The 27,266-nt window shown below is 38.9% G+C and overlaps 13 protein-coding genes and 2 non-coding genes across 15 annotated transcripts, besides 3 other annotated features; 7 read left to right on the top strand and 8 right to left on the bottom strand.

Moving 5' to 3' along the window:
- Positions 1-792: 792 nt before the first annotated feature.
- MSN2 (stress-responsive transcriptional activator MSN2) lies at positions 793-2,907 on the bottom strand (the record flags this gene model as incomplete). Its single annotated transcript, NM_001182534.1, has 1 exon — positions 793-2,907. One exon carries the CDS (start codon positions 2,905-2,907, stop codon positions 793-795), a length of 2,115 nt encoding a protein of 704 aa, NP_013751.1.
- Positions 2,908-3,900: 993 nt separating this feature from the next.
- On the bottom strand, positions 3,901-4,650 carry CCS1 (copper chaperone CCS1; the record flags this gene model as incomplete). Its single annotated transcript, NM_001182535.1, has 1 exon — positions 3,901-4,650. One exon carries the CDS (start codon positions 4,648-4,650, stop codon positions 3,901-3,903), a length of 750 nt encoding a protein of 249 aa, NP_013752.1.
- Positions 4,651-5,033: 383 nt separating this feature from the next.
- On the bottom strand, positions 5,034-5,912 carry SUB1 (chromatin-binding transcription coactivator SUB1; the record flags this gene model as incomplete). The annotated part of the gene is made up of 1 exon (NM_001182536.1): positions 5,034-5,912. The coding sequence occupies one exon, from the start codon at positions 5,910-5,912 to the stop codon at positions 5,034-5,036; it is 879 nt and encodes a 292-aa protein (NP_013753.1).
- Positions 5,913-6,770: 858 nt separating this feature from the next.
- Positions 6,771-7,253, top strand: YET2 (Yet2p; the record flags this gene model as incomplete). The annotated part of the gene is made up of 1 exon (NM_001182537.1): positions 6,771-7,253. The coding sequence occupies one exon, from the start codon at positions 6,771-6,773 to the stop codon at positions 7,251-7,253; it is 483 nt and encodes a 160-aa protein (NP_013754.1).
- Positions 7,254-7,355: 102 nt separating this feature from the next.
- Positions 7,356-8,363, bottom strand: ARA2 (D-arabinose 1-dehydrogenase (NAD(P)(+)) ARA2; the record flags this gene model as incomplete). Its single annotated transcript, NM_001182538.1, has 1 exon — positions 7,356-8,363. One exon carries the CDS (start codon positions 8,361-8,363, stop codon positions 7,356-7,358), a length of 1,008 nt encoding a protein of 335 aa, NP_013755.1.
- Positions 8,364-8,669: 306 nt separating this feature from the next.
- YNCM0019W lies at positions 8,670-8,760 on the top strand. Its single transcript is given in 2 exon segments — positions 8,670-8,706; positions 8,725-8,760. It is a non-coding gene; the product is annotated as a tRNA-Phe (tRNA).
- Positions 8,761-8,992: 232 nt separating this feature from the next.
- On the top strand, positions 8,993-9,526 carry ARG80 (Arg80p; the record flags this gene model as incomplete). The annotated part of the gene is made up of 1 exon (NM_001182539.1): positions 8,993-9,526. The coding sequence occupies one exon, from the start codon at positions 8,993-8,995 to the stop codon at positions 9,524-9,526; it is 534 nt and encodes a 177-aa protein (NP_013756.1).
- Positions 9,527-10,260: 734 nt separating this feature from the next.
- Positions 10,261-11,121, top strand: MCM1 (transcription factor MCM1; the record flags this gene model as incomplete). Its single annotated transcript, NM_001182540.1, has 1 exon — positions 10,261-11,121. One exon carries the CDS (start codon positions 10,261-10,263, stop codon positions 11,119-11,121), a length of 861 nt encoding a protein of 286 aa, NP_013757.1.
- A 652-nt stretch (positions 11,122-11,773) lies between these two features.
- On the top strand, positions 11,774-13,201 carry IOC4 (Ioc4p; the record flags this gene model as incomplete). The annotated part of the gene is made up of 1 exon (NM_001182541.1): positions 11,774-13,201. One exon carries the CDS (start codon positions 11,774-11,776, stop codon positions 13,199-13,201), a length of 1,428 nt encoding a protein of 475 aa, NP_013758.1.
- A 193-nt stretch (positions 13,202-13,394) lies between these two features.
- Positions 13,395-13,726: a long terminal repeat (Ty1 LTR).
- Positions 13,395-19,308: a mobile genetic element (YMRCTy1-3; Ty1 element, LTR retrotransposon of the Copia (Pseudoviridae) group; contains co-transcribed genes TYA Gag and TYB Pol, encoding proteins involved in structure and function of virus-like particles, flanked by two direct repeats).
- YMR045C (gag-pol fusion protein) lies at positions 13,749-19,017 on the bottom strand (the record flags this gene model as incomplete). Its single annotated transcript, NM_001182542.2, is given in 1 exon segment — positions 13,749-19,017. Coding segments are annotated over 1 exon segment (5,268 nt in total).
- Positions 17,695-19,017, bottom strand: YMR046C (gag protein; the record flags this gene model as incomplete). Its single annotated transcript, NM_001182543.1, has 1 exon — positions 17,695-19,017. The coding sequence occupies one exon, from the start codon at positions 19,015-19,017 to the stop codon at positions 17,695-17,697; it is 1,323 nt and encodes a 440-aa protein (NP_013760.1).
- Positions 18,977-19,308: a long terminal repeat (Ty1 LTR).
- Positions 19,309-19,453: 145 nt separating this feature from the next.
- On the top strand, positions 19,454-19,525 carry YNCM0020W. Its single transcript has one exon. It is a non-coding gene; the product is annotated as a tRNA-His (tRNA).
- A 228-nt stretch (positions 19,526-19,753) lies between these two features.
- On the bottom strand, positions 19,754-23,095 carry NUP116 (FG-nucleoporin NUP116; the record flags this gene model as incomplete). Its single annotated transcript, NM_001182544.1, has 1 exon — positions 19,754-23,095. The coding sequence occupies one exon, from the start codon at positions 23,093-23,095 to the stop codon at positions 19,754-19,756; it is 3,342 nt and encodes a 1,113-aa protein (NP_013762.1).
- A 275-nt stretch (positions 23,096-23,370) lies between these two features.
- On the top strand, positions 23,371-24,324 carry CSM3 (Csm3p; the record flags this gene model as incomplete). Its single annotated transcript, NM_001182545.1, has 1 exon — positions 23,371-24,324. The coding sequence occupies one exon, from the start codon at positions 23,371-23,373 to the stop codon at positions 24,322-24,324; it is 954 nt and encodes a 317-aa protein (NP_013763.1).
- A 159-nt stretch (positions 24,325-24,483) lies between these two features.
- On the bottom strand, positions 24,484-26,907 carry ERB1 (ribosome biogenesis protein ERB1; the record flags this gene model as incomplete). Its single annotated transcript, NM_001182546.1, has 1 exon — positions 24,484-26,907. One exon carries the CDS (start codon positions 26,905-26,907, stop codon positions 24,484-24,486), a length of 2,424 nt encoding a protein of 807 aa, NP_013764.1.
- Between the last annotated feature and the right edge of the window lie 359 nt (positions 26,908-27,266).

Raw genomic sequence — 27,266 nt, forward strand, 5'->3', positions numbered from 1 at the left:
TTTCGCTTGTAACTTTAAGTTTTCTGATATACGGCATCGAAACAGGGAAAAAACAGATAAAGCATAAAAAAGAAGGAAATAACAGAGTGTAACTGTTGGGGAAATATCATAATGAGAATATTTAAACGCCGGAACAATGTATCAAAAAGGGCTTTACCGCTAATAAGTGGAGTATCTATGCTTTTTTGACGTATACAATGGACAGAAAAAGCGCCATATAAAACATTGAAGCCCCTCTTCATCCTTAGTCCTGAAAATGAGGCCTAGGAAATTAAGTATTCGGCAAAGATACATAATACAGTTCTAAAAGTAGCAAACTGGTAGATACTATTTGTGGCGCAGTTAGCTACCCCAAAATAAAAACGGTAATCTTCTCCCATTAGGGGCACCCCTCTTGCTTTTGTACGATGTGGTATCTTCGATTTTCAAACTGACAGGCATATTGCACAGCATAATGCGCACGGAATTCATTAAACTGTACGGATATATATATGATATTACGGTGCCATATGATATTATACAATATTATACTGTACTGTACTATATTATATTATATTGTATTAATTATATTATACTATACCCTATCATACCAAATATTTTGGCTATATTAATTTTTATCTACGTGTATCTAAGTTGTTACAGGCGGGGGAACTGAATTCCTTCAAAATGTGAAGGTACCGGAAAAATGGCAAAGAATCATGATAATAATAACAATAAGCCGTAAGCTTCATAAGTCATTGAACAGAATTATCTTATGAAGAAAGATCTATCGAATTAAAAAAATGGGGTCTATTAAATGTCTCCATGTTTTTTATGAGTCTTGATGTGTTGCGACAAATTATCGCTTCTACTAAATTTCTTATCGCATATGTGACAAGCAAATGGTCGTTCGTTAGAGTGAACAGATCTCACATGCCTTTTCAAATGTTCGCTGCGCTTAAAGCTCTTGGGACAAATGTGACAGTGGAACGGTTTCTCCTCGAGTTCCTTTGTTGATTCTATTACGACACTTGATCTTCTGGACGGTGTCATTGATTTTCTCCTGTAACTTGGCCTTCTTTCCTTCGTAACCCCAGCACCATTGCCAGTTGAGTTGACACTACTACTGCTTATATTATTTTGTTGATTTGTAAGCGGCACCGTACCCATCAAAGGCACAGCAGACTTCCGCCTCCGAAGGGAAGAACCGATTTTAGAGTTCATGGTATGGTGACCCTGCTGTGGGAAATGGTGATAGAAATGATTTGTTGCAAGAGACGTGGAGGATGATGATGCAGGCGATAATGGAGCCATATTCATTTGAGTGATGGAAAGATCGAAATTTGGAGTAGAATTAGCATTTTGTTCACCTTCCTCTGTCAAAAATGGCATATCATTACTCAAGCCTGTAGTCGCCACTTTCGCAATAACGGACGCATTGTCTGAAAGAATCATAGACGGTTTGATAAATTGTTGAGATGAACTCAAATTTGAATTCGGCAGCATATCGTTCTTGGGGTCTTCATCCTGCTTATTAACCAGGTCGTAGCTTAGTGAATCATCGATTATGGGTAAAGAAGCTCTTTGCCTTCTTGAATAAAGATCGCTGTTGAAGGATTTCATGTTAGTGCTACTGTTATTATGTGACGAGGTGAGCTGCTTGTGTTGAACTCGGTTTAGCTGTTGCTGTAATTGCTGACTTGGATTTATCTTTGTCATAGCATTGGCATCAAAAGAACTTGGGCAAGCAGATTTGTTCTTGCCAGAAGTGGATGTGCCCAAATTATCGTTGAAGTTCATATTATATTCGTTAAGAATCTGTGTCAACTCATTGTCTATGGTAGCGTCATTGTTTTTCGGGTTGCCAGCAATATTTGAGTCTGCATTTGCGTTCATAGTAGTGGTATTCGGACTTGCATTGGAACTTGAGGTAGAATTAGTAGTGATATTGAGATTTGTATTTCTATTGCTTGGATTAATTTTCGGATGGTTCCAAAGGTCCAAAGAGTGAGAAATAGAATTCCTCGAATTTGTCATTGACGGAAATTGGTTTGTTATAACGTCGCTAAATCTTCGGCGTGATAAATTAGTGTCATCATCATCATCATTCAATAAGAGATCACTAGAAACGTAATCATCTAGCATGGAGTCTATGTTCAGTGAATTAAAATAACTGGAATTTAAATTACCCGTAGAATTGGAGTTTGAATTAGAAATGGAGTTAGAATATGAATTTGTATCTGAGTTCAATTGATTTCTTAGTTTTTCGTTCAAATTGTTTGGGTTAGTGTCAATGAAAAGATTCGAATTAGCACCATTAGGTAAGGACAGACGATTATCTTTAATGGACGTATGTTGTTGGGCTCGAGGAGATATAAGAGTTTCATTACCATTTGAAGTTTGAGGCGATAAATTAGTTTCGTTACTTGCTGTATTTATGGGAGGATTTATAGTCGGATTTTGAGGTACCGATGAAGGTGACGGTGATTGTAACGGATTGTTCATGTTGTACAAAATGTCGTTCATAGGATAAGGTGAAGTAAGAGTTGTGTATTGATTTGCCCCAGAGCCACTAGCATTATTAGTACTCTTAATTTCACTATCATTTTCAATAGTTCTTGCATCGCGATTTTTGTTGCTATCAGCTTTCAAATGCAAGCTGTTATCGGTAGTGGATGGTATCGTTTCCGTTACGGGCAGTGGAGAGTCGAAAGATAGTGGAGGAAGCCCCAAATTCAGTGAAGTTTCTTGATTTTGAATGTCATTGAGATCCGCACTATCTAAGACAGTGTTTTTGATATCTAGAGAATACGGGATAACATCGTTGTTAATATTATTTGGGTTATTATTCTCCACGTATTGTATACTACTCATGCTTTCTATGGGGAATAAAATATCTTCGCTATTGAAATCATGGTCGACCGTCATTTTAGATCTAGTTCTTCTATGAGCAATAAAAGTTGAAAAAAGAAAGAAAAAATAAAGCAAATAAAACCAAAGAAAAAAAGGTAGCCTCTTGGCGTATGAAATACCTTGCTACTACTGTTGTGATCTTCCCGAAAAATATGAGGAAGATACCGATAAAGTAAGGAAGAAAAAAGCAATATCTTTTTTTTTTTGAACTTTTCGTATTACAGACTAGTTTCTGTTATCTCCAAGGTTTCCGTCTGTTTTATTTTCGTGTAACACAGTTTCTAACTGGGAAGTCTTGTTGAGCTCGTGCTGCTTTCTTACTATTACCAAACAGGAAGGCAAAAAAAGGGAACACGGTTTACGCGATAAAAGTAAAAGGGCCAAGTCTGACTGGTGCTGATATCAGGCAACAAACACCACTTTGTTCTGCTATTTGTCTTTATTACCTGTCTCTTTCGCTGGAAACAACAAATATAAATAAGTAAGTGTCAATACTATATGTTGTCTGTAGAGGGGAAATTGTATATATTTTCGGTGTCTTGTTTTTCTTTTCCGCAGTTTGTTTTTCCCATTCTGATTTTCTGAAATTCGTAAAAAGGTGTTTTTTTCGTATAAATGGCTCTCTTTAATTTATTAGAGACAAAAAGAGCCGATATGTATGACGTAGACAGATGGTGTCAAGAACCGGCTTGGCTGCTACGGAATGCGTAGCTGAACGCCGTGGTTTCCGGAGAAAGACGAAAGATCAACTCCGGCCGTCTGGCCAGGAACGATAGGTGCTGGAGATAAGTGAGGTACGGATACCAAGAGCGAAATACCTCTTTAGGTACGTTCCGGGCCGTTGTTGCCGGCGAAACCGGAGGGACAAGGCAATATGAAGTAGGATTGGAAACCGGCTTTGGCATATTGCCACATGCGTATGTACATGTCCGGCATCACGTGGTTATGATGTAGTATACTATATTATGTTATATCTGTATTACGCTACGTTGTGCTATCTTGGATGTTCTATTTGATGTTGTTGGCCAAGGCATCTTTTCTCTCTTCCCAAACAGTCTTTCCGGTACACGCACACACTTGTTTATTATTTTCCCACACACCAGCGCTTCTCGCAATGACTCCCAGAAATGAGTAGTCCTTAACGGAGGAAGGCTCGTTTTCTGGGTGGTTCAGAGACTTGGAAATGACAAAGCTGCGGCCGATAAGTTGCCATGTTGGCAAGGGAGCGCTCAGAAAGGTCTTCCCACTGTACAAGTTCTTGCCCAAATCACTCTCGTTGAAGCATTCAATGGGTTCGTCGAACTTGTGCCAAACTTTACCAGTAGATTCCACGCCCTTGGAGACGTCGCCTTTCTCGTGAATGCTGGCGTGGTAATTTCCCGCCTCTGGGACGCCATTTACAGTGATGTCAAAAAGAGTCTTATTCTCTCCAACCTGAACGATTCTTGCTAGGCCCCTCACGGCGGTGTCCTTTTTCTGGTCTATAGTATATTTTTGAAAGGTCTCTAAGATAGCGACCGCGGAAGAATTCGGCTTCCCGGCGCCTCTTATGATGGCGTCTTTACCACAGTTTCGCAAGGTGTTGATGATGGTTGAAGGGGCTACTGAGCTTTCCACGCTCATTATTTGTTGCTCTATATCGAAATTCAATGAATTGATTCCTGGGACATTTTTTAGGCATGCCTTTATATCATTCACGCAATTTTCACAGTGCATGGGAATGGCATAAGTAGCCTCGTATGTATCGTTCGTGGTCATTTTTGTGCTGATCGAATGGGTTTCTGCCTTGCAAAGATATCTTTATTCTTTTCTTAGTCTAAATTTTTTTTTTTTGGCTTGCCTTTAATATATTATTTTTCCGAACAATGAATTTTTACCCTCTTCCATTCTCACTGTGTACTAGTTGTACGGGGAAAATGCTTAGTAAGCGCAAATTTTTTTTTGATAGTATATTATACTGAAATGTACAAGATTAACTTTTGTCTGGTTATTATAAATCACATATTTGATTATATGAATTGTTAAAATGAATTTGACAAACAGAAAAGTATATATTTTTATTTCTTTTTTTTTTTTTTTATTCTCTAATAAGCTCGTTGGATGGAAGACGTTGACATAAGCAAGCTCAACTTCCAGGACTATTATTCTTCTTCACTTATGTCGTCTTCAGCCTTGTTCATTTCAGCTTCCAAGCTTTGAGCAAATTCTTCGTCACTAGAATTTGCATCTTTTGACTCGTTTATGTTGGAGACAATATCTTCTTTTTTAGCTTGAAGTGTGGGTACAGGTTCAGGTTCAGGTTCAGCTATCTTTTCTTTTGCCTTTGCCTCTTTCTCTTGTTCTGCAACTGCTTTTGCCTTTGCCTCCTCTGCCTCTTCTTTTTCCTTTTGCTTGCGTTCCTCTTGTTGTTTCCTACCTGCCTGGCCTGGGATGATCAAAGTAGCATTGGCTTCTCTTTCAGCGTTTTGAATGTTTTCCTCGTGTGGAAGTAGAGTAGGTGGAGCAGGTTTCTTCTTCTTTGAACGTGGCTCCAAGTCATGACTCTCATTAGATGCTTTGGACTTATCTTCTCTCCTCTTCTTTGGGCTGTTCTTGTCCTTCCCGTTTTTATCCTTGTCGTTATTAGTACTGTCATTATTGTTATCATCTTCATATTCGTCGTCGGACAATAGTCTAACCATTTTGGTTTTTGGTCTCTTGGATCCTAGCCTTCTCAAGGCTTCATCAATATTCAATCTGTGCTTAAGCAATTCGTCGTATAGATCTTCTGTCAACGAAATACCTTTCTTCCCAGGTTTCATTTCGCCTGTAGATGAGTCCAGATAGTACTCACGGATATCAATTAAATTTATGTTTCTAAATTGTCTTACCGTGACCCTCTTATTTTTACCCAGATCAAAAATTGCATCTGATGCGGATAGTCCAGATGGCATACCACCATTGTTATTGTTACTGTTACTTAAGTTTCCTCCACCATTATCGCTTCTTCTTTTGTTCCTATACCTGTTGTAATATGACATAGCGCTTGTGTTTGTATATATGTCGAAAAATTGATGTGTACGGAAAGATTTAATATTAAATAGCTTTCTTAAGTGGGCAACCAAAAGTGTTTCTTTGATTGGGGACTTTTACAAAATTCACGTTTACAACCTCTTCTCTTGTCTTCCTATCGTTCCCTGGATCAAATTAAGAATTTTCATCAAGAATAGAGAGCAGAAGGCAAGCCAAGAGAGAAAAAGAAAGAGAGAAAGAAAGAAAGGAGAGGAAGAGGAGATGAAAAGAGAGGAAAACTTGAGTTTTGATAAAGAAATTTGAGGAAGGTAAAAGTAAAATTCCCATTCAAATGAATGTATTAATAAATTCTCATCATTAAAAGGAGGGAAAAATTACGTATAACGTAAAGATAAAACGTGTGTGTGTGCAGTGCTATACTCATTGTCCTTGTTAGTGATGATAATTCGTCCCAGCTGAAAAAACTCAAAATAAGTATTACCCGGATCGAGGCTGTGGCATTTAGCGCCGCTGTCTTGACCATCCACCAATGGTTGATAATAACATCGGATGATCAGCCCATTTTTGGTGTATTACTATCCCATCTCATTCTTCCAAAAAACACGTATATATCATTGACGAGATCGAGATACGTCTGCTGTGTTTAACGGCTAACTTGGTTGTGTAGGCTTGTGTCAATTAGGCAAAATGGTTTTCTTGGAAAAAAGACAAGGGAAAAAAAAGGGTTGATAGAGCAATATATGTACAGCTGGCCTTCTCTGAGAAAAGCTAGCCGCCTGGAAGTAAATAAATACGCTGAGTGTTCGTTGGAGCATGAATTATGTGAATAGAAAAATACTAAGCAAAATTTCAAAGTCGAGTTAGTGATGGGTGTTTATTTGGCAGTACTCTTTTCGTTACTGGTCATCGAAATGGCCATTCTGTTTATTTTGGTACTTCCGCTTCCACAGCGTATGAGAAGGTGGCTGTATATACGCTACAGTATCATAAGTACTAATAAGAAATTCAGAACTTATATGGTTGGAATCATGATCTTCGTTGGTCTTTTGTTCATCGATTCATGGAAAAGGTCACAGATCAGAGTGTCTACGTACCGCAACCAGAAAAATCCCTATATAATAAATAGTGTAACCCCAGTGGATGCACTGGCTTCAAGGGCATATAACCAAAGGAATGTTTACATTTCAGGCTTCATCATCTACTTTTATATATGTATACTCACCGTGATGAGTATATTGCGAAGAATAGTGGAATGGAATGACAAAATGAAGGCTGGAGATGACATTCTGAAGGAAAAGTTAAGACGAAAGCAAAAATATTTAGAGGAATTGCAGAAGAAGAAATTTTAAAAGGAAAAAACTAAAAAAGAAGAAAAGGAAAAACTTACATATGTAAATAGAACAAATGAATATAAACTAAAATTTGACAAATTTTTTTTCTTTTTGGGGTGATTATATCATTTCTGGATGAGGAATACCTGAAGACCACTCTTCATTAAAATGTTCTTTAAAAATATTCTTTTGGATATATTCTACTAGTTGTCCGTCCTTAGAAGATAATCTGTTGCCATTCGATTTCACAATTTCGTAATTATCCAGAGCAAGTTTCAATTCTTCCATGCTACTGACTCCAAGAACAACGGGTCCCTTTCCTACCCATTCCGAAATCGCGTATCTTGTGGCCAAATCGGCTAAGTCGACATTTTGTTCTTGACAGTATTTGGCAGCCTGAGATGCGCATTCTCTCAATTCATGAGAACACGGGTGAAACTGTCTTGTCTCCTGTGACCTTAGTAGCGACATGCTCAAGATTGATGCGTTGCAAACCATTTTCAGTTTAGCATTGCGTAGCAGTCTTTCTCGAAAGTTCAATAGCTTATTGTTTTGTAAGTTCAAGTTACAATAGGACAATACTGCATCCAATGACCCAATATCACTTTCCTCGGTAGAGCAGTACTCAGCAAGCCAGGTGATAAAGTCGATTGGGTAGCCTGATATGCCAAAATTTTTGATAACTCCTTTGTTCTTCAAGGTCCTCAATTCCTTTAATGCCTCTAAGATGTCTGGAAATTTGACAAACTCGACATCGTGCAAGTACACCAAATCGAGATATGTAGTGTGTAATCTTTCGCACGATCTGTGAACACTAAATCTCACGAAATCTCTAGAATAGTTAAACTCTTCCGCACCAATACGCCCAACCTTTGTGCATATAAAATAAGTGTCTCTGGGAAATTCATTCCTTAAATTGGACAGTGCCCTACCATAAAGAACCTCACTAGGGCCATAGTAGGGAGAAGTGTCAATTGCATTGATACCATGCGAAAATGCGTATTTGATTATGTCTTCCAGTGGAATGGATTCTGGCTCATCTGTATATTGCTGGTTCAGTATTGCACCTCCTAAGACTAAAGGAGAAACCGAAGCTAAGTCGAATGGATTCACTTTTTCATTAACCATCTTATAGTCTCCGTTGTTACTCTTTTATTTATGTGTACTCTTCCTTCCTGTTAACAGAGTAGATAAATATAGGCTTTAAACTTACCGTGTACTGAAACCCAGAAGGCAGCTTTCTTTTTTCCAGAAAGTAAAATAATGACAAAAAAATCGACTACATATGCACAATGCTAAGTTATATGACACTTTCTTTCTTATCCTCACTTATCCATAAGACACCCCTCTTCTTCAGAGAATTTGGTAAGCAATTTCATGTATTTCCATGAGAATGGGCTCGCATCCCAGAGCGCAACTAATATATGAATATAAGCGGATTTAGCTCAGTTGGGAGAGCGCCAGACTGAAGAAATACTTCGGTCAAGTTATCTGGAGGTCCTGTGTTCGATCCACAGAATTCGCATTAATTTTTTTTTACTTTTCATTCGTTTTCCTCTTTTGGTGATGAGCAGCATCACAGAAGCGGGTGGGTCATCCATTATTAGACGGTAAGTGAAAAAAATTTGATGATTCAGGTGAACCGCTATGGAAAGGCACGTAGTTCTACTTACTCCTAGCAAGTAGCTATGCGATTTTCCTGCGCCATTTTTTTTCCCACATTAGTTACATACACTCTCTAAAGAATATTGCTAAATATGACGTCGAATAGCGACGGTTCAAGTACCAGTCCAGTTGAGAAACCAATTACCGGCGATGTTGAAACTAATGAACCTACCAAACCAATACGGCGGCTTTCAACGCCATCGCCAGAACAAGATCAAGAAGGCGATTTCGACGAAGAAGACGATGATGACAAATTCAGCGTGAGCACATCAACTCCCACCCCAACCATAACGAAAACTAAGGACAGCAGCGACACAAGTACGGTTACGAGGCGGAAGCAGCCGATCAGGTACATCGAGAATAAGACCCGGAGACATGTCACCTTCTCGAAGAGGCGGCACGGGATCATGAAAAAAGCATATGAGCTCTCCGTCCTAACCGGCGCCAATATTCTGCTTCTAATTCTGGCAAACTCTGGCCTGGTCTACACTTTCACAACGCCTAAGCTCGAGCCGGTGGTACGGGAAGACGAGGGTAAGAGCCTCATCAGGGCATGCATCAATGCTTCAGACACTCCTGACGCTACCGACACGTCGCCGGCACAGGAACAATCTCCGGCAAACTGAACATGCGAGAGTAAGAGATGCCCCACGAAGGCATAGGCAGATCCATATAGCACAATACGCGCATATAAAGTAGCATTGCTGCCAAAGGGGGTTGCACAAGGAGTTGCCCTCCTTCGGCACGCGGCTCGGAACATACCGGAGTGTCCCCCTTTGAGTAATTTTTCTCAAAAGAGGCACTTTTGCGCTGGGCCGCAGGAAATTTCCCTTTCTGTTCAGCACCTGTTGTCCTATATTAAGCTGTGCCAAACAAGGTCATCTCCAAATACTTACCAAAAAGCTAGGGCGTACTGTACTGGAATCTCTGCTTTTTTCTTTACCTTACTTCAATTTGCCTTGTCTGCTTTTTTACGTGTGTTTTGGCGTTTCTGCTTTTCTTTTTTATTACTCGTTGTTGTAAATCATTTTCTAAGTATTATACATACTATATCATCGCATACCCAATCGGTTTCCTATTCTCACCACTTTTTTCTGGAAAAATACATAGCCTAACAAGCAATTTTATTTTACGTTTGTTAATTCATTATACTGATAATATTTTTGAATTTTTTTTTTTTTTGATACATTTTTTTTAATCGCTGTTTTGTCTGTTTTTTTCGATTCAGTTATAGGGAAAAAAACGGGAAAGGAAAGAGAAAAAAAAATTAGTGCAGAGCAATAAGAAGCGAAAATCAAAAAAAAGTTTTGGATCTGCAAGACTTGCTGTCACGCAACAATATTATAGCCACCCAGCAAAAATGTCAGACATCGAAGAAGGTACGCCTACTAATAATGGGCAACAGAAGGAGAGAAGAAAGATAGAAATTAAGTTCATCGAGAATAAAACAAGGCGCCATGTGACATTTTCCAAAAGGAAGCACGGTATCATGAAAAAGGCGTTTGAGCTTTCTGTTCTAACGGGGACCCAGGTCCTGTTGCTAGTCGTTTCAGAAACAGGTTTGGTATATACTTTCAGCACGCCGAAGTTTGAACCTATAGTCACGCAGCAGGAAGGTAGAAACCTGATCCAGGCCTGTCTTAACGCCCCTGATGATGAGGAAGAAGACGAGGAGGAAGACGGTGATGATGATGATGATGATGACGATGATGGTAATGATATGCAACGCCAGCAACCACAACAACAGCAACCGCAACAACAGCAACAAGTATTGAATGCACACGCAAATAGCTTAGGCCATCTAAATCAAGATCAGGTACCGGCAGGCGCGCTGAAACAAGAGGTGAAGTCACAATTGCTAGGCGGTGCCAATCCTAATCAAAACTCAATGATTCAACAGCAGCAACATCACACGCAGAATTCACAACCACAACAGCAACAGCAACAACAACCACAGCAGCAAATGTCACAGCAACAAATGTCACAGCATCCTCGACCACAGCAAGGAATACCACATCCGCAACAATCGCAGCCACAGCAACAGCAACAACAACAACAACAACTGCAACAGCAGCAACAGCAGCAACAACAACAACCCCTCACCGGCATTCATCAGCCTCACCAACAGGCTTTTGCCAACGCTGCCTCCCCCTATCTGAATGCTGAACAGAATGCTGCCTACCAACAATACTTTCAAGAACCGCAACAAGGCCAATACTAATCTTATCGATTTCCGTATATAATTCATAGACGAGCATTAAGAGGAAAAAGCTGTTTCCGTACCAATTAAAGAAAGATAGACAACAAGAACAAAAACGTACATTACTCTATATTGAAAAAAGCCCTATGTCGGTAAAAGAATAGGAAGTACCTTAGTCATCGGCACTTACCTTTTTTTTTACGATTACTTCTGGTTTGTTTCTTTGCCTCATTTCATTTTGCTGCCACTTTCTTTCATAGGCAAGAAGATTCAATCAAATCTCCCCTTCTCCTTCCCCGGATATATAAAATATAAATATAAAACTTTAAGAATATAAAAATATGAGAAACCACACATAACTTGTATACTTTACTCACATACACACATTTCCAAAAAAATTATAATGTTAATTACATTGCTTTTAATGCTAATCTTTTTTTAGTTGTATAATCATTACCATATAAATGCCTCTCGGTCTAATTTCATTGCCAGTATTGTAAGTTATATACTTTTATACGAGTGTACGGAAAATATCGTGGCTCCCCGTTAACAGTGAAATAAATCTACGCATGTAGCTGCCAGTTTTTTAAGCGTTATATCAATATTGGTAAAGTAAGAATTGACGAAGAAATTGTTAACTACATTTTTCAGAACGGCGTGTCATTCTCCGATAATGTCTGAAGCGATATTCCAGCCAACGGACATTGTCCTTGCCAAAGTTAAAGGCTTTTCAGCATGGCCAGCAATGATTATCCCTAATGAACTCATCCCAGATAACATCCTCAAGACCAAACCTGTGAGTGTCCACAAAGGCAAATCAGGTAGTGATAAAAAAGCAAATGAAGATATAGATGCAGACATGGAATCAGAGGCTAGAGATCGAGAGCAAAGCGAAGAAGAAGAAGATATAGAGGATTTTGGTGAGAGTGAGGCTAATCCTGAAAAATTTATAATATACACTCCCGTTCTGAAGTTTCGTAAAAATGATACGTTGAAATCGACTTACTGCGTCAAGTTTTTTTGCGATGATTCTTATATCTGGGTGAAGCCCATGGATATGAAGATTCTAACAAGCGAAGATTGTCGTAAGTGGCTAAGCGGCAAACAGCGGAAGAATAAGAAACTCATACCGGCATATGAAATGGCTATGAGAGGCAAAAATGGAATTGATATTTGGGAATTTGTGGAATATGGGTCTTACGGCAAGCCAGATGAAGAGGAATATGTAGAGGAAGAGGAAGAAGAGAACGAACCTGAAAAAAAGGCTATAAGGCCAACCAGGTCTTCCAGTAGACAGCGTCAGAAGCGCGCCTCAGAAACGGAAAAGAGTGAGGGCGGTAATAGCAATAAAAGGAAAAGAGTTACTAGATCGACTAGGCAACAAGCGATAGATGCTTCAGAAGAGGAAGAGGAGGAAGAGGAGGAAAAAGTACAAGAGGCTGTTAGAAAGAGGCCGCAAAGGACCAAAACTAAGAAAGTTGTAGTATCCAAGACTAAACCAAATCCAAAAACAAAGGCAAAGAAAGAGAAACCTAAACCACCTAAGCCAATCAAATATCATTTTGAAGATGATGAAGATTGGAGCATTGTTGGGTTGGGCCCACAAGATCTATCAATCGAAAAAACGATGGATCCGATTGCGAAAAAACTGTCGCAGAAGAAAAATCTAGAAAAGCATGTGGAGATTAAGCTAGATCTGGAGGATAAACTAGCAGGTATCAACAAGCTCCTGTGTGATGTCTTATGTTCAGCCATTAACCAGGCTGTTTCGATAAAGGATGATTTCGAAATAATATTAGATGAATTGCAGATTGCCCTTGACACCAGGGGGTCCAGAAACGAATTTATAACAATTTTCCAATCAAATAATTCCCTACTGTTAAACTTTAGGATATTATTTAACTTAAGAAAAAGGGAACTGAACAAATGGGATCTGTGGGATCGTTTCCAGGATATTTTCAAGCATATTTATTCCTACCAGTTCATACCTGATACGGAAGATTGGCAACTAGAGCAAAATATGGAAATTGAAGAAATGGATCGGGAAAAGCCGAGCTTTAGTGAAGACGTAAAGGAAGAAGAAAGCAAAGTAGGAGCATGACCTGTTGCTATTGCAGTTGATGTACTCTGCTTTTGAACAATAGAGGGGAAACCTGTGTACTATAAAATAGACTAAAACTATGTAACTTGTGTATGTTCTGATATGTATGACGCAGTCTTTGATAGTCCAAAACTCACCTAGACTGTGCTGTATTATTACAATTAAAGTTCTAAGTCTGTTGTGCATTATCATTTGAGAAATGGGGGAATGTTGAGATAATTGTTGGGATTCCATTGTTGATAAAGGCTATAATATTAGGTATACAGAATATACTAGAAGTTCTCCTCAAGGATATAGGAATCCTCAAAATGGAATCTATATTTCTACATACTAATATTACGATTATTCCTCATTCCGTTTTATATGTTTCATTATCCTATTACATTATCAATCCTTGCACTTCAGCTTCCTCTAACTTCGATGACAGCTTCTCATAACTTATGTCATCATCTTAACACCGTATATGATAATATATTGATAATATAACTATTAGTTGATAGACGATAGTGGATTTTTATTCCAACATACCACCCATAATGTAATAGATCTAATGAATCCATTTGTTTGTTAATAGTTTGAATGTTTTTATCGGAAGAGGTTTGGTCATTACGTCTGCAATATTCTTTTTGGTTTCGATATAGCATACGTGCAGATGATTTCCTGATACTTCATCTCTCAGTCTCATTGCTTTAGTACCAAAAAATCTGTTTCTAAATTTCTCTTCATTATTGGATATAATTATACTGATTGTAGATTTACTGTCGGTTAGTAATCCTTTGGTAATTGGTTTCTTGTCGAGTTCTTGTATCAGGTAACTTAGATTATTTAATAATGGGACAGATTCACTTATTGCGTGTATTTCTGCTTCCGTAGTTGAAGTACATGTTAATGAAGCCTTGGTGGACTTTCCTCCAATTACTTTTCCATTAAGTAAATATATGTTGCCAATTTGTGATTTATAATACGGTTGGTTACCATACGATGCATCGCTTATAACAACTAATTTATTTGTTGGCTTAACAGGTTTGCTTTTGTGCCATATTAATTGCTTATCTCTCGTATTCCATATGAACTGTATCAATTCATATGTCATATCTAACACTTGCTTGGACGGAAATAGTATATGTTGTGCAAGTGTGTTGATGTAGTATAATAGGTCAAATCTAAATTTATATCCAACATATGATGCTAGACCTATCAGCTTTTGCATTTCATGTACCTTCATTTTGTAATCATCTTCTTCTAGCTCTAGTTCTTGCTGGTCTATATATAGACCTGGTTGACCTGGAGCGCTAAGTTTCCTTCCTTTTGGGTTCAAAGGTACGTTTAGTTTGGGTATTTTTTCAGTTAATGAGTTTTCCATACCCAATTTCATGTATTTACCTCTTTGGTATTTGATTTCCAAGCCAAGAATGTCATATTGAATTTCCTCATCACTTTCGCCTAGATTTATAATCTTGGTGTCGTATTGCATCTTAAGCTTGTCTATAATTCTTTTGTTTGAATTTAGATTTTTGCTAAACAGTACCATATCATCTACGAATAAACAAATTGTCACTTGACTGTTTTCAAATACGCATGACCATCCACGAACTTCTTCCATACCACACTGTTTTATCAGGTATGATTTGATAGTTTCGTACCAGTTCGCTCCACTTTGTTTCAATCCATAAAGTGATTTCTTCAAACGTATCAACTTATCATTCATTCCTAAATGTGGTGGAGGTCTTATGTATAATTCTTCTTTGATGTCTGCATACAAATATGCCGAAGATATGTCTAATTGTGTAATATAGTAGTTATTGTCTAATGCAAGTGACAGGGATGTCATTAATGCATAGTGATGTACGGTATTGGATTGCATGCCTGAGTCGTAAGTGTCAGGATGCTGAATATCACCTCTTGCAACAAATCTAGCTTTATGAGTACCGTCACGTTTCCTGTTGAAGATAAACATTGAATTTATTACTCTTTTAGGGTCTATTTCTTTTCTGTCATAATATTTGTCAGTGTCCCAAGTTTTCATCTTCAACAGTTGATTGACTTCTTTGTGGTATGCCTCGATATATTTTTCTTTTTCTTTAATATCTTTATTATAGGTGATTGCCTCATCGTATCGTAAGGTTGTTCGTATTGGTTTGATTGATTTTACTGCTTTTACAGCTGCAATCAGGTGGATTCGTTTCTTCGATCTCGGAGGTTCTAAACTACGCATATTCTTAGTATTCCATGTGTCTCGTGATACCTTAATTTCAGTTTCATTATCTTCTAATGATCTTTTCTTACTGTTGATAGTAGTATAGGCATTAGAGTCACCAATACCACCCAAACTGGAATTAGTTTGACGAGAATTGATCGGTGGAAGTTCTTTAAAGGAGTCTGATAATTCGGTAGGAGGTTCTGGAGGCAGATCGGGAAGTGGAAGATCAGCAATTATAGATTCCTCTGTATTCTCCTTAGGACAGGTATCTGACGTTTTGATAGGAACGACGTGGTGTAGTGAATTACTTTCTGATGAGGAAGTATCGATCGAAGGTGAACGGTGTATGATCCTTTTCTCAGTCTCCTGTTCGCTTGTCTGCGGAACAGTTTTATTATTGGTACCACCCGTACTGGATATTGGTACGTTTGTATGATTAGTCTCATTGTCACTGTACGAGTCTGAGTGTCTGAAATCTTTAGATTTACTGGCGTGCGACGACTCATGTGTGTTAGATTGGGACATGGGAGCAAGTAAAGGAACATCTAATCTATGCATACCACCCGAACCGGTACTCTCGATATCGGAAATTTGGGGGGTGCTAGATCTCTTCTTAGATGGAAGAATATTAGATTCAGATATGTTGGGGTCAACTTCTCTGGGTGCGCGAATATTGGTTTTGGAAACACGTTTCGAATCTTCAGTATGAGTTGACGGAGGTGTGGAATCGGTTGGACTCACAGCTTTTGAAAGGACATTTCTCAGTTGCTCAGGATGTAGTTCAATGTCAGATTGGAAGTCATGGTCAGATTCTATGTTAAGATCATTGGATTGTTGGATCTCATTTGACGCAATGAACGAATGATATGAAGCAGTTAAACGGTTTAAGTCTTCATCGAAAGTGAGTGCGTCGTAATTGAATTGATCTAATCTGGATTCCTTGCCCTGAAGAATAACATAGTTAGTTGTATCTACTGTCTTCTTTAAGGACGGAAGATAGATGATATATCCATAAGAGTTTCGAGACGGATGTAGAGCGTAGCCTGGGATGCCACGAGGATGTATTTTGGAGTTAGGGTTGTGATCATTGACGATAACAGGTTGACCGAAAGGTAACAAAGTACTGATATCAAGTCCTGCCAAGCCAGCATGTTGTCTTGCAGATTTTTTGCTTTTAGGTGAAGCTAGTGAATTTCTCACAATAGTAGAAAATTCGATTGCAGAGAACCATAAATGGTTCGGTAAACCACTACATTGCAGTTGAGTACGGCAGTCATCTAATAAGGTACGGTTTAGCCGTTCAGCGACTCCATGTGCTCGGGAATCCGCTGTGGTTGTATAGCATGGAGTTATACCATTTTTTTCAAGGAATTTATGGAGAGTTCTGTTAGTATACTCAGAACCACGGTCCATTTGTATAACTAAGACACTGGCCTGAAACTGGTTTTTAATAAAAGCTAGTATCGTAGTAAAAACATCGAGGATAGAGTCCTCGCGACGGTCGTGTAATGGATAAACCCAACGGAATTTTGTTGTCTCATCAGTAAATGAGATGAAATAGGATGGTGCACTTTTTGGTAGGTTGTGAACTGGACCAAATATGTCAGTATGTAGGTATTGAAAGGGTTCGTATGAATTTTGGTATTTTAGTCGTGAACCTTTGATATGTCTGTGTTTGGTGCTTTTGCCGATTAAACAATCAGGACATTGATAGTCAATAGCACTAGACCAGTCGACATCTGATTCGTTAAAATACGTGATGGTGTTATTTTTAAGTGAGTATCGAATTGTCTGTGCATTGGCATGTGCAAGCATTCGATGAATGAAAGGATAAGGATATTTGCGTGTACTTTCACTTGTATGGACATTATTGATGGTGGGTACGGAGATATTTGATGGAAGCAAGTACTTTTTAGATACCCAGTAAAAGTCTCCATATTTTACGATAGGTGCAAGTACAGTGCCGTCAGATCGTTCTAAGACGTTTTTGGTAAAGCATGCTGTGATATCTACTGCAGCCAATTCATTCAAACTGAGTAAGTCATAGGCTATGTTAGGAGTGTGCAATACCTTTATTGATGTTTTGGTGTTGTCCTGGAAGTGAAATTGTAGGTCACCAATAGCGTTAATTGGTATATTTCTTTTTTGAGCATCAACTACGTTTATGTCAGGATTAGATGATGCTGAGTGTATGTGATGAGCAGATCTTATAAGGGTTCGTGATGCTCCTGAATCAAGAAGGAGGTGTCCAGGGAGTTTATCATCAGAATGATTAGTGTGATTTACCGTAGATTCAGTAAGTTCCTGGCCTAAGGTGAAGGTCGTGTGTATTCTTCAATTGAATCGGTTCAGTAGTCGATCCTCTTATGAGATCGTTATCAGGGCCGGGAGAGTTATTAAATGTGGATACGTTATGAGCCCTGGCTGTTCTTGATTGCGAATTATTTGGTTTTTGGGAATTCCGAGTTATGGATTTGGGTTTGGTTGTATTCGTATAGGTGCGAGAGTCTTTCTTCTCATCACTCGGACTTCTCCTATGAGTAGATTTATTACGTTTTGATTCCTGTTGTTCTTCATACATAGAATGTATGTCTGAAAACAGATCAGCAACTGTCATATGTATACATCGATGACGTGCGTAGCGTAAAAATTTGTACTCGCCAGATAGACCTCTCATAATGAATTGGCATGCTACCTTGTTATTGATAGGAATACCATTGTTGTTTAGTCTGTCAAGAATGTTTGTGACTTCTGCTTCAAATGCATCTGCAGGTGTACTTCCATTATAATGCAAAGTTGCTAGGGTCGTAATGTCATTTACCTCTTGAGTATCAGACTGCATTTTGTTAATGCTTTTGGAAAGAATTTTCATGATATCTGTATAATCAACAGATAAGATGTCTTTAACCCAGGGGGGTAAGAATTGAGATGGAGCAAATAGTTGAAAGGTGTGACATAAGAAGGTGAGTTCGTCATCAGTCATCTGACGTACGGCTTTTCTTGTTGCTGTCGGAATAATATCACCGAGATTCGAATTTTGTAAAAATTTAATGTATATTTTAACCCAATTGAGAAAGTCATTAGGTGAGGTTAAGATTGGCGGTGGTCTGACATGTTGATTAGTGGATGTCATATTAGACTTTGCTGAGGATGAATCAGGAAATGAATTACCTGACTCAGGTGACGGGGTGTTCAAATGTGTTCCAACATATTGTGGATATTGTGTAAACTGTGATTGTGCCCCAGGTGGAGCGTACATAGGTGACATTTGATAAGGTGGATACGGCATCAAGGATGGGTGCCCGTATACTGGCCAGCCAGAAATATTGGCTTGTTGGGTATTCATCATGCGCTGCTGTGGGTACGGCCCATTTTGTGGCAATGGTACTTGAGCAGCTTGAGGAGAGGCATGATGATGGTTCTCTGGAACAGCAGATGAGAGAGGTGTTGTTGGCTGTTGAGAATTAGCCTGAGTGGAAACCTTCTCACATTCTTCTGTTTTGGAAGCTGAAATGTCTAACGGATCTTGAGTTGTTTGGACTTCTTTAGAAGTAACCGAAGCACAGGCGCTACCATGAGAAATGGGGGAATGTTGAGATAATTGTTGGGATTCCATTGTTGATAAAGGCTATAATATTAGGTATACAGAATATACTAGAAGTTCTCCTCAAGGATATAGGAATCCTCAAAATGGAATCTATATTTCTACATACTAATATTACGATTATTCCTCATTCCGTTTTATATGTTTCATTATCCTATTACATTATCAATCCTTGCACTTCAGCTTCCTCTAACTTCGATGACAGCTTCTCATAACTTATGTCATCATCTTAACACCGTATATGATAATATATTGATAATATAACTATTAGTTGATAGACGATAGTGGATTTTTATTCCAACATCATTTTCAATGAAGCTGTGACCTTGGCATTCGCACCGCTTGACACTACAGGACGAATAAATTCCATGTTCGGGTGGTGGCTAGAGGTACATATGCGGTAAATGTACTGTATAGCCCAGCATGTTTTTCTTAACAATCCAAGTTTGCCATCTTAGTATAGTGGTTAGTACACATCGTTGTGGCCGATGAAACCCTGGTTCGATTCTAGGAGATGGCATTTTCTTTTTTTTTCAAAGAAAAGAAAAAGGGAAGGCAACAAACGACATGAATTATTGTCTTTTTCAAAAGGATGTAATTATCGCAGCAGGTCTATGAAGGGTCCCTTTTCTCTTTTTTATCACTTGTTCCATCTATAATTTTATACTCAAAAATTTAACAGGTTAATTACACTAAATGCATTACAAATTTGTATTTGATTCTATATATAGTTTCGTTATATAATAACTCAGGTCTGCTCTGCAGCGTGGTTTACGATAAACACGTATGTACCACTGTCTGCATCATAGCTTTCGAACTTAGAATTTGGATTTTTCTTTAAGCGTTCGATATGCCTTTTAACCAGTTGATGATTTGGATCCTTTATAGGTTTTCTGGTAGATTTGTCTACAGGATAACAGTTAAAGCAGGTAATCCTGGCCCGAACATTAATGCCCTCCCCTCTCTTCGGTCTGTTTGGTAAGTTCGCATATATTATACAGGTTTTTGGTTCAAAAGTAATGATTACGCCCCCTAATGAGGTCAAAGGAATTCCAGCGAGGTCAACAGGTTCAAGAAATTCAATTTTACCATAACTTTTATGACCCACAACTAAATGAGGAACTTTGCGCAGTTGCAAGAGAGAATAAGAGGATAATGTGTCCAGGGATGGTGAGATATAGTAGTTCTCATTAATGAAGGAGGCATCTTTTTCCGCAACGTCCGCAAAAACAGCCTTTTTATCATCTTCTGAATATTCTTGCTTCTGTAAATCGGCGACATTTTCTTTATTTTCTTCGTCCATATTCCGGGAATGATGTTTCGTTGCGCTATCTTCCCCATCGTTCTTTGAGGACAAAACCATTCTTTCCCCCCCATTAGCAGTTTCTTTTTCATCCATCTTTGGCTTTCCCAAGATCGTTTCTTGTTCTTCACTTTTACTTTTAAAATTCATATCGTTGTTCTGTGATCCGTTATTCTTTTCCTCGGATGCGATCAACATTTTCCTGTTATTAATTAGATTCTTGAATGACCTTTTATCGGGATTGAATAATAACTCAGAAGCTTTTAATATGCTTTCGTCCAAATTTTCCTCCTGCTGGTTAGAAATCGCAATCTGATTATTCTTTTTATCAATGGAAATCGACAACTTTGGATCAACCTTGATCTGGGCCTTATCCATGACGGAATTATTAGTCTTGAGCTTGGCTGTAAATAAAGTTTTAGGAATCATTTTGTATGCGTTCGTCAAACTGGCTTTTTTGCGTTCATCGGCTTTGATCTTTGTAGCGCTTGGTTGAATTGGATAGGAAACCGTGTTGGTGACAGTTGCTTTCGAAAAAAGCTCATTAGTACCGTAGGGATTGTTATTCTGAATTTGTAATCGTTGTTGCTGCTGCTGTTGTTGGAGCGCATTTTGTGATTGTGCCATTGACTGGGAAGGTTGGGAAAATAACCCTCCGCCCGAAGTGTTCGTACTAGTGTTATTCTGAAATAAGCCTCCAGCATTAGTAGATTGAGAGGTGTTATTACTACCAAACAGGCCCGTTGAACCGTTGGAATTGTTTAGAGACGAGTTGTTATTGTTTCCAAATAGTCCTCCAGCACTTGTAGAAGCTCCCGCACCAACTGGTTTATTACCAAATAAACCAGTAGAATTGGTGGTGGCCGCCGTGTTAGATGCATTATTGGACCCAAATATTCCACCCGAAGAGGCGTTTGGAGCCGTGGAATTAGTACCTCCGAAAAGGGATCCTGTAGCAGGTTTGCTACCAAATAATCCGCCGCTAGTTGAGGCAGGATTGTTTTGATTTGCAACTTGATTGTTTCCAAATAATCCGCCTCCAACAGTGTTTGATGGTTTTGAACCAAACAGGCCACCCGAAGCAGGTTGCTGTTTATTTTGGAACAAACCTCCTGATTGCTGCTGCAAATTATTTCCACTTATACCGTTACTTTGATTTGTTGTGCTGTTAGAGAATAAGCTTGTATTTCCAAAACCAGTTGGTTTCGCTCCAAAAAGACTATTATTCTGTTGTGGTTGTTGTAACCCATTTTGGCCAAATGGCTGATTATTATTTTGATTGGTCTGGCCAAACAATCCACCAGGTTGGGACTGCGACTGGTTGTTTTGTTGTCCGAATAATCCCCCGGTTGATTGCTGTTGTTGGTTATTTTGCCCAAATATAGAATTATTTTGGGCATTACCAGACGCAAAAGTGGATGCTCCCTGCTGTTGTCCAAACAGTCCTCCTGCAGGTTTGCTTCCAAATAATCCGCCTTGTTGCTGTGGCTGGCCAAATGCGTTTGAGGAGTTTTGTTGTCCAAATAATCCGGATTGGTTCTGGCTTTGGTTATTCTGACCGAACAATCCTCCAGCGTTGGAATTTTGTTGCTGGCCAAATAACCCTCCTCCACTTTGCTGCTGATTGGTTTGCCCAAATAAGCCACCAGTGGTACCAGTGGGGTTGGTATTCATTCCGAATGCTTTTGAACCAGCAGATTGTCCAAATAGTCCACCAGAAGCAGGTTTAGCTCCAAAAAGAGCACCAGTGCCTTGCTGTTGGCCGAAAGCGCCACCATTTGCGTTAGCGTTTGATTGACCAAATATACCACCACTACCTTGTTGTGTTTGTTGTTGGGGAAAGGCACCACGATTCACCTGACCAAAGGCTCCCCCGTTACTGACATTATTCGCCCCAAATGAATTTTGCTGTTGACCAAATAATCCTCCGTTTGTATTTGAGTTCTGCTGGCCGAAAAGGCCTGTATTATTAGTGCCGTTTGTTGGGTTGTTAGTTGTATTACCAAACAATCCCCCGGAAGTGGCAGGTTTATTTGCTCCAAATGCAGAATTTCCTGAGAGGTTAGTAGAGCTTCCAAACAATCCTGTAGAGTTGGTCGCTCCAGAGCCAAAGCCACCACCACTTCCAGTTCCGGTTCCAAACATGCCTGTTGCTGGCTTTTGACCAAATAATCCTCCTGTTGTAGCAGAAGTAGTGGAGTTATTATTACCCATAATTCCAAATCCAGTATTGGTAGTTCCTTGAGGATTGTTAAAAGTAGTACCAGTGCCATTTTGACTGGTACCGAATTTTCTACCAGCTTGGTAATCTTGAAATCTCAATTCTTCAAAAGAAAAATTTCTGTATTCAGGCATACAGGTGATACTTTGGAAGACGTTGATGACACCTGTGGTTGGATCCTTCTCTTCGAATGTAGTAAAAGGTTTAATGCTTGTACCTGCAGTAGAATTGGGCACAACAGAAGCGGAACCAGCAGAAAGTGCTGTGTTATTACCCATTCCACCGAAGATCGAGCCAGAGGCATTGTTGTTCGTCAATTGACTTTGACCAAAAGGAGTACCATTTGCTGTAGTCGAGCCTGACATTCCGAAGGGAGAATTAGAAGTTTGGTTACCAAAGTTACCAAACGCAGGTGCTTGTGTTGTATTTGTTTGCTGACTGAGGCCGAAAGCAGAAGTGTTTGCTACTGGTTGTTGTTGTTGCTGTTGGCCACCAAAGGTTGATCCTGTTGAGCCAAATGGCTGTGTTGTTGCGCTGGGGAATGCGCCACGGCTAACTCCAAACATAATAATGTTTTAAAAAAGAAATCTTCGAAGCTGAATGGTGCCTCTCAGTTGCCGGGATCTCTATGCAATGCTGATAGTTTCCTTTGCGACCTTATGACACTTTATTAACTCTAAGTATAATTTAGTTTTGTTCTTTTTCTAATGAGCATGGTAAGGAAAAATGCCGGGTAATGATAATCTGCAAAAGTGACAATAATAAACTGACGCGTAACAAGATCAATGATATACTGGATTAAAATGCCATGAAAACGTGAACAGAAACTTTTATTGAGGTCATGGATCAAGATTTTGACAGTTTATTACTAGGTTTCAATGACTCCGATAGTGTCCAAAAAGACCCAACTGTACCAAATGGCTTGGATGGTTCAGTAGTTGATCCTACCATTGCGGATCCAACCGCAATTACAGCTAGAAAGAGAAGGCCTCAAGTAAAATTAACAGCCGAAAAACTACTCAGTGATAAAGGTTTACCATATGTTTTGAAAAATGCACATAAAAGGATACGAATTTCCTCAAAAAAAAACTCATATGACAACTTATCAAATATTATTCAGTTTTACCAGCTTTGGGCACATGAATTGTTTCCCAAGGCAAAATTTAAGGATTTTATGAAGATCTGTCAAACAGTAGGTAAAACAGATCCAGTTCTTAGAGAATATAGAGTCAGCCTTTTTAGGGACGAGATGGGCATGAGTTTCGATGTTGGCACACGGGAGACTGGGCAAGACCTGGAAAGACAATCACCTATGGTTGAAGAACATGTCACTTCCGCGGAAGAGAGGCCTATTGTCGCAGATAGTTTTGCGCAAGACAAAAGGAATGTAAACAATGTCGATTACGATAATGACGAAGATGACGATATCTATCACCTTTCTTATCGCAACAGAAGAGGACGAGTTTTGGACGAACGTGGGAATAATGAAACGGTACTTAACAACGTTGTGCCGCCTAAGGAAGATTTGGATGCATTATTGAAGACATTCAGGGTACAAGGGCCCGTTGGCCTTGAAGAAAATGAGAAGAAGCTCTTATTAGGATGGCTAGATGCGCATAGAAAAATGGAAAAAGGCTCTATGACTGAAGAAGACGTTCAACTGATTCAAAGTTTGGAAGAGTGGGAAATGAATGATATAGAGGGACAACATACTCATTATGATTTATTGCCAGGGGGAGATGAGTTTGGCGTAGATCAAGATGAGTTGGATGCTATGAAGGAAATGGGCTTTTAGCAATGTCATTGAAGGTAATAATCCAAACGTGCGTGTGGGCATCTATACATATAGGTTTATATATATTGTGTAAATAAAGCTTGTAGAAAGAGCCTGGTTCGAGTGTTTGATTTTTTCTTCTTGGGCGTTATTATACAATATCTACTTCAAATTATTTATCTAGGTGGTCCATAAGCGAGCCGTATTATCAGCACCGGCAGAAAACAGCCAAGCTTCCCTCGGATGCCAAATAGCATCAAGAACACCCAGACTATTGATTACTTTATGACCGGTTAGTTTCTTTAGTGGCACAATCATCGGATTTTTCATCATGTCATCATAAACAGTGGCATGGAAAACATGTATGGTACCGTCATCAGCGGCAGAGCTGAATAGAGGTAACTTTTTGTGGAAATTCACACTTCTGACGGCTTTTTCATGATATCTTAGTGTCTTGTAAGGTGTGCTAGCCAAATCCAGGTCGTGCCATAAAACTCTCTTGTCAAACGATGACGCAATTAAATTATCACCCCTTGGGTGAATATCGATTTTCGATAACCAACGGGCACCAGGCAACAGTTTCTTGACCAATATTTGTTGAGATAAATCATAAATTCTGACATATCTTTGGGAACAGACAAATAATTGAGGTTTAAAAGGATGGAACTTCGCATCCATAATAATGCCCTTCGATTTTTTGAATGGGGATTGGGTTAAATGCTTGGAAACTTGGTGAATCAAAACAGAAGTGTTACCAGAGTCAGGTTGAACAGTGACAAAGTAATCACCTTTTCTATGCCATGAAAGCTTTTTTACTGTTTTTTTGCAAGAAATAGTGATACAAATATCCTTTTCTAGTTGCTTTTGAGAAGGCTTGTTCCATTGGGCTACTTGTTTTTTTACAGCATTCTTAGCAGATTCATTCTCTCCATCTTCATCGCCATCACCATTCTCGTTCACTTCTAGGTTAGATTTTTTAACAGTCCCAAAAGTATCGTAGCCAAAACCATCTTCAATCTTAGTTTTGCCGTTATTTTCAATATCGTAGCCGAATATTGGTGGTACTATTAAATGAATGTTTTCACCAACAGCAACGGCGAGAATACCATTATTAGCATCAGGATTCCATTCAATGCATTCAATGTGGTAATCTGGGTTTTCCTCGTCATCGATTAAAGTAGTTCTATAAACTTCTCTACCAGTTAAAATTTCCCATACCCTGACTGTTCCGTCATCAGATCCTGTTGCTAGCCATAATCCAGAAGGATCAATGGATAATGTGCGTACTTTTCCTTTGTGACCAGCGTATATTGTTGAGCAACGAATAGGGAAGGGTCTTAAATCCTTGGGAGAGGGAAGTTCTGGAATTAGAGAATTAGGATCAATATTCAATTTGTTTTTACGGACACGAGGAGCTAAATATAAATCCAAAGATCTTTCAAATCTTTCCCTAATAGATTCACCGTAACCAGGGACCTTTCTTAAGGCAGAATACTTTTGAGGTATGAAGTTTCTTTCTCTTTCACTATATTCAGTATTTTCCCAGGCCTCCTTTTCTTCAGGAGACAAAAGATACTCTTCTGGTGGATTATAACTCTCTTCATTAGTTGGTGGAGGTAATTTTGGTGCCCTTAGATGCATTACATGATCATTTGTTTCCGTAGAATCACCCCATAAATCGTATTGATAGTTTTCAATTTTTTCCTTTTCTTTCATTTCCTTTAATTTTTTAGGAGGAATAATACGGCCCTCTCTGATAGCTCTTACAATTTTCATAACTCTCTTGGCTTCGTTTTTGGATGGAACAAATCTTCTTTTTGGCTCCGGAACAGCAGTTAATGGCATCACTTCTTCGTGTCTCGTGAACCAATCGATTAACGGTTCGTATGGATTTATGCTATCATCAGTTTGTTCGTTCCTTTGGATTTTGGAAATAAGTTCTAATTCCTCTTTGGTTAAGTTCAAACTTGAACCGGAATTCTTGTCCAGTAAACCAGTCCAGCCTTCAGGTAGCTCGATAGAATCCAACAGTTGATCTAAAGCAGAACCCTTGGCAGGTCTCATAATCCTTTTACCGTTGATATCGTATCCAATGTGTGGCATTTCATCGTATGCAGAAAGTGGAATATTACCAATGGTATTTTGCGTTTCGGCATCACTATCATCGCTATCATAAACTGGATTAATTTCAGGTTTGATAATTCTATCACTGCCATCTGCATATTTTGAGTAAATATTCGGATCAACGATCGTTTGCAATTTCACACCCGATAATCTGTCTGTTAAGGAAGTTGTGTCGTCTGAAAACTCAGAACTGTCATAGTCCTCTTCCCCATCACCTTCTTCTTCGGCAAGCAGTTTGTTTAATTCAGCATCGGAGTCATCATCAGAATCATCTTGGGCTTCTTTATCAGAAGATGATTCCTTTTCTTCAACGGCAGACTCGTATTCGTCATCATCCTCGTCACTCTCACTTGCTTCCGCATCGATCAAACCGTCAACGGATAAAAGCTTGTCCTCATCTTCCTCGACATCAGATTCTTCGCTAGCTGCTCTCTTTTTCGACATCTTTGCCTCGGTAGTTTTGTTGTTCTTAGCCATCATTGACCTAGTTATGTTAGAACAGATTTAATACAGTACCTTTCTTCGCTAGGATCTATATGCGAATATATCACATATGTAAATTATAAGCTCATCGCAAAACCAAAAAAAAAAAAATTTTCAATAATTTTTCACTAATCTTCAAAAACAAATGGGGTAACCCGTACAAGAGTTATTAAAACCCAAAATGACAAAATCGCGACAATTCAATCCTACTTAATTAGCAATAACATACTAGCGGTAGAGCTACTATCACATGTTGAACCTTGAATGCTCAATTCATTGTACTCAATACTGCTATCAAAAGAAAAAAAATGTATTAATTATATTCTTGTCAAAATCAATTTTACACTATAAGAGGA

Source organism: Saccharomyces cerevisiae, chromosome XIII, assembly GCF_000146045.2.
Source record: "Saccharomyces cerevisiae S288C chromosome XIII, complete sequence".
Taxonomy (NCBI): domain Eukaryota; kingdom Fungi; phylum Ascomycota; class Saccharomycetes; order Saccharomycetales; family Saccharomycetaceae; genus Saccharomyces; species Saccharomyces cerevisiae.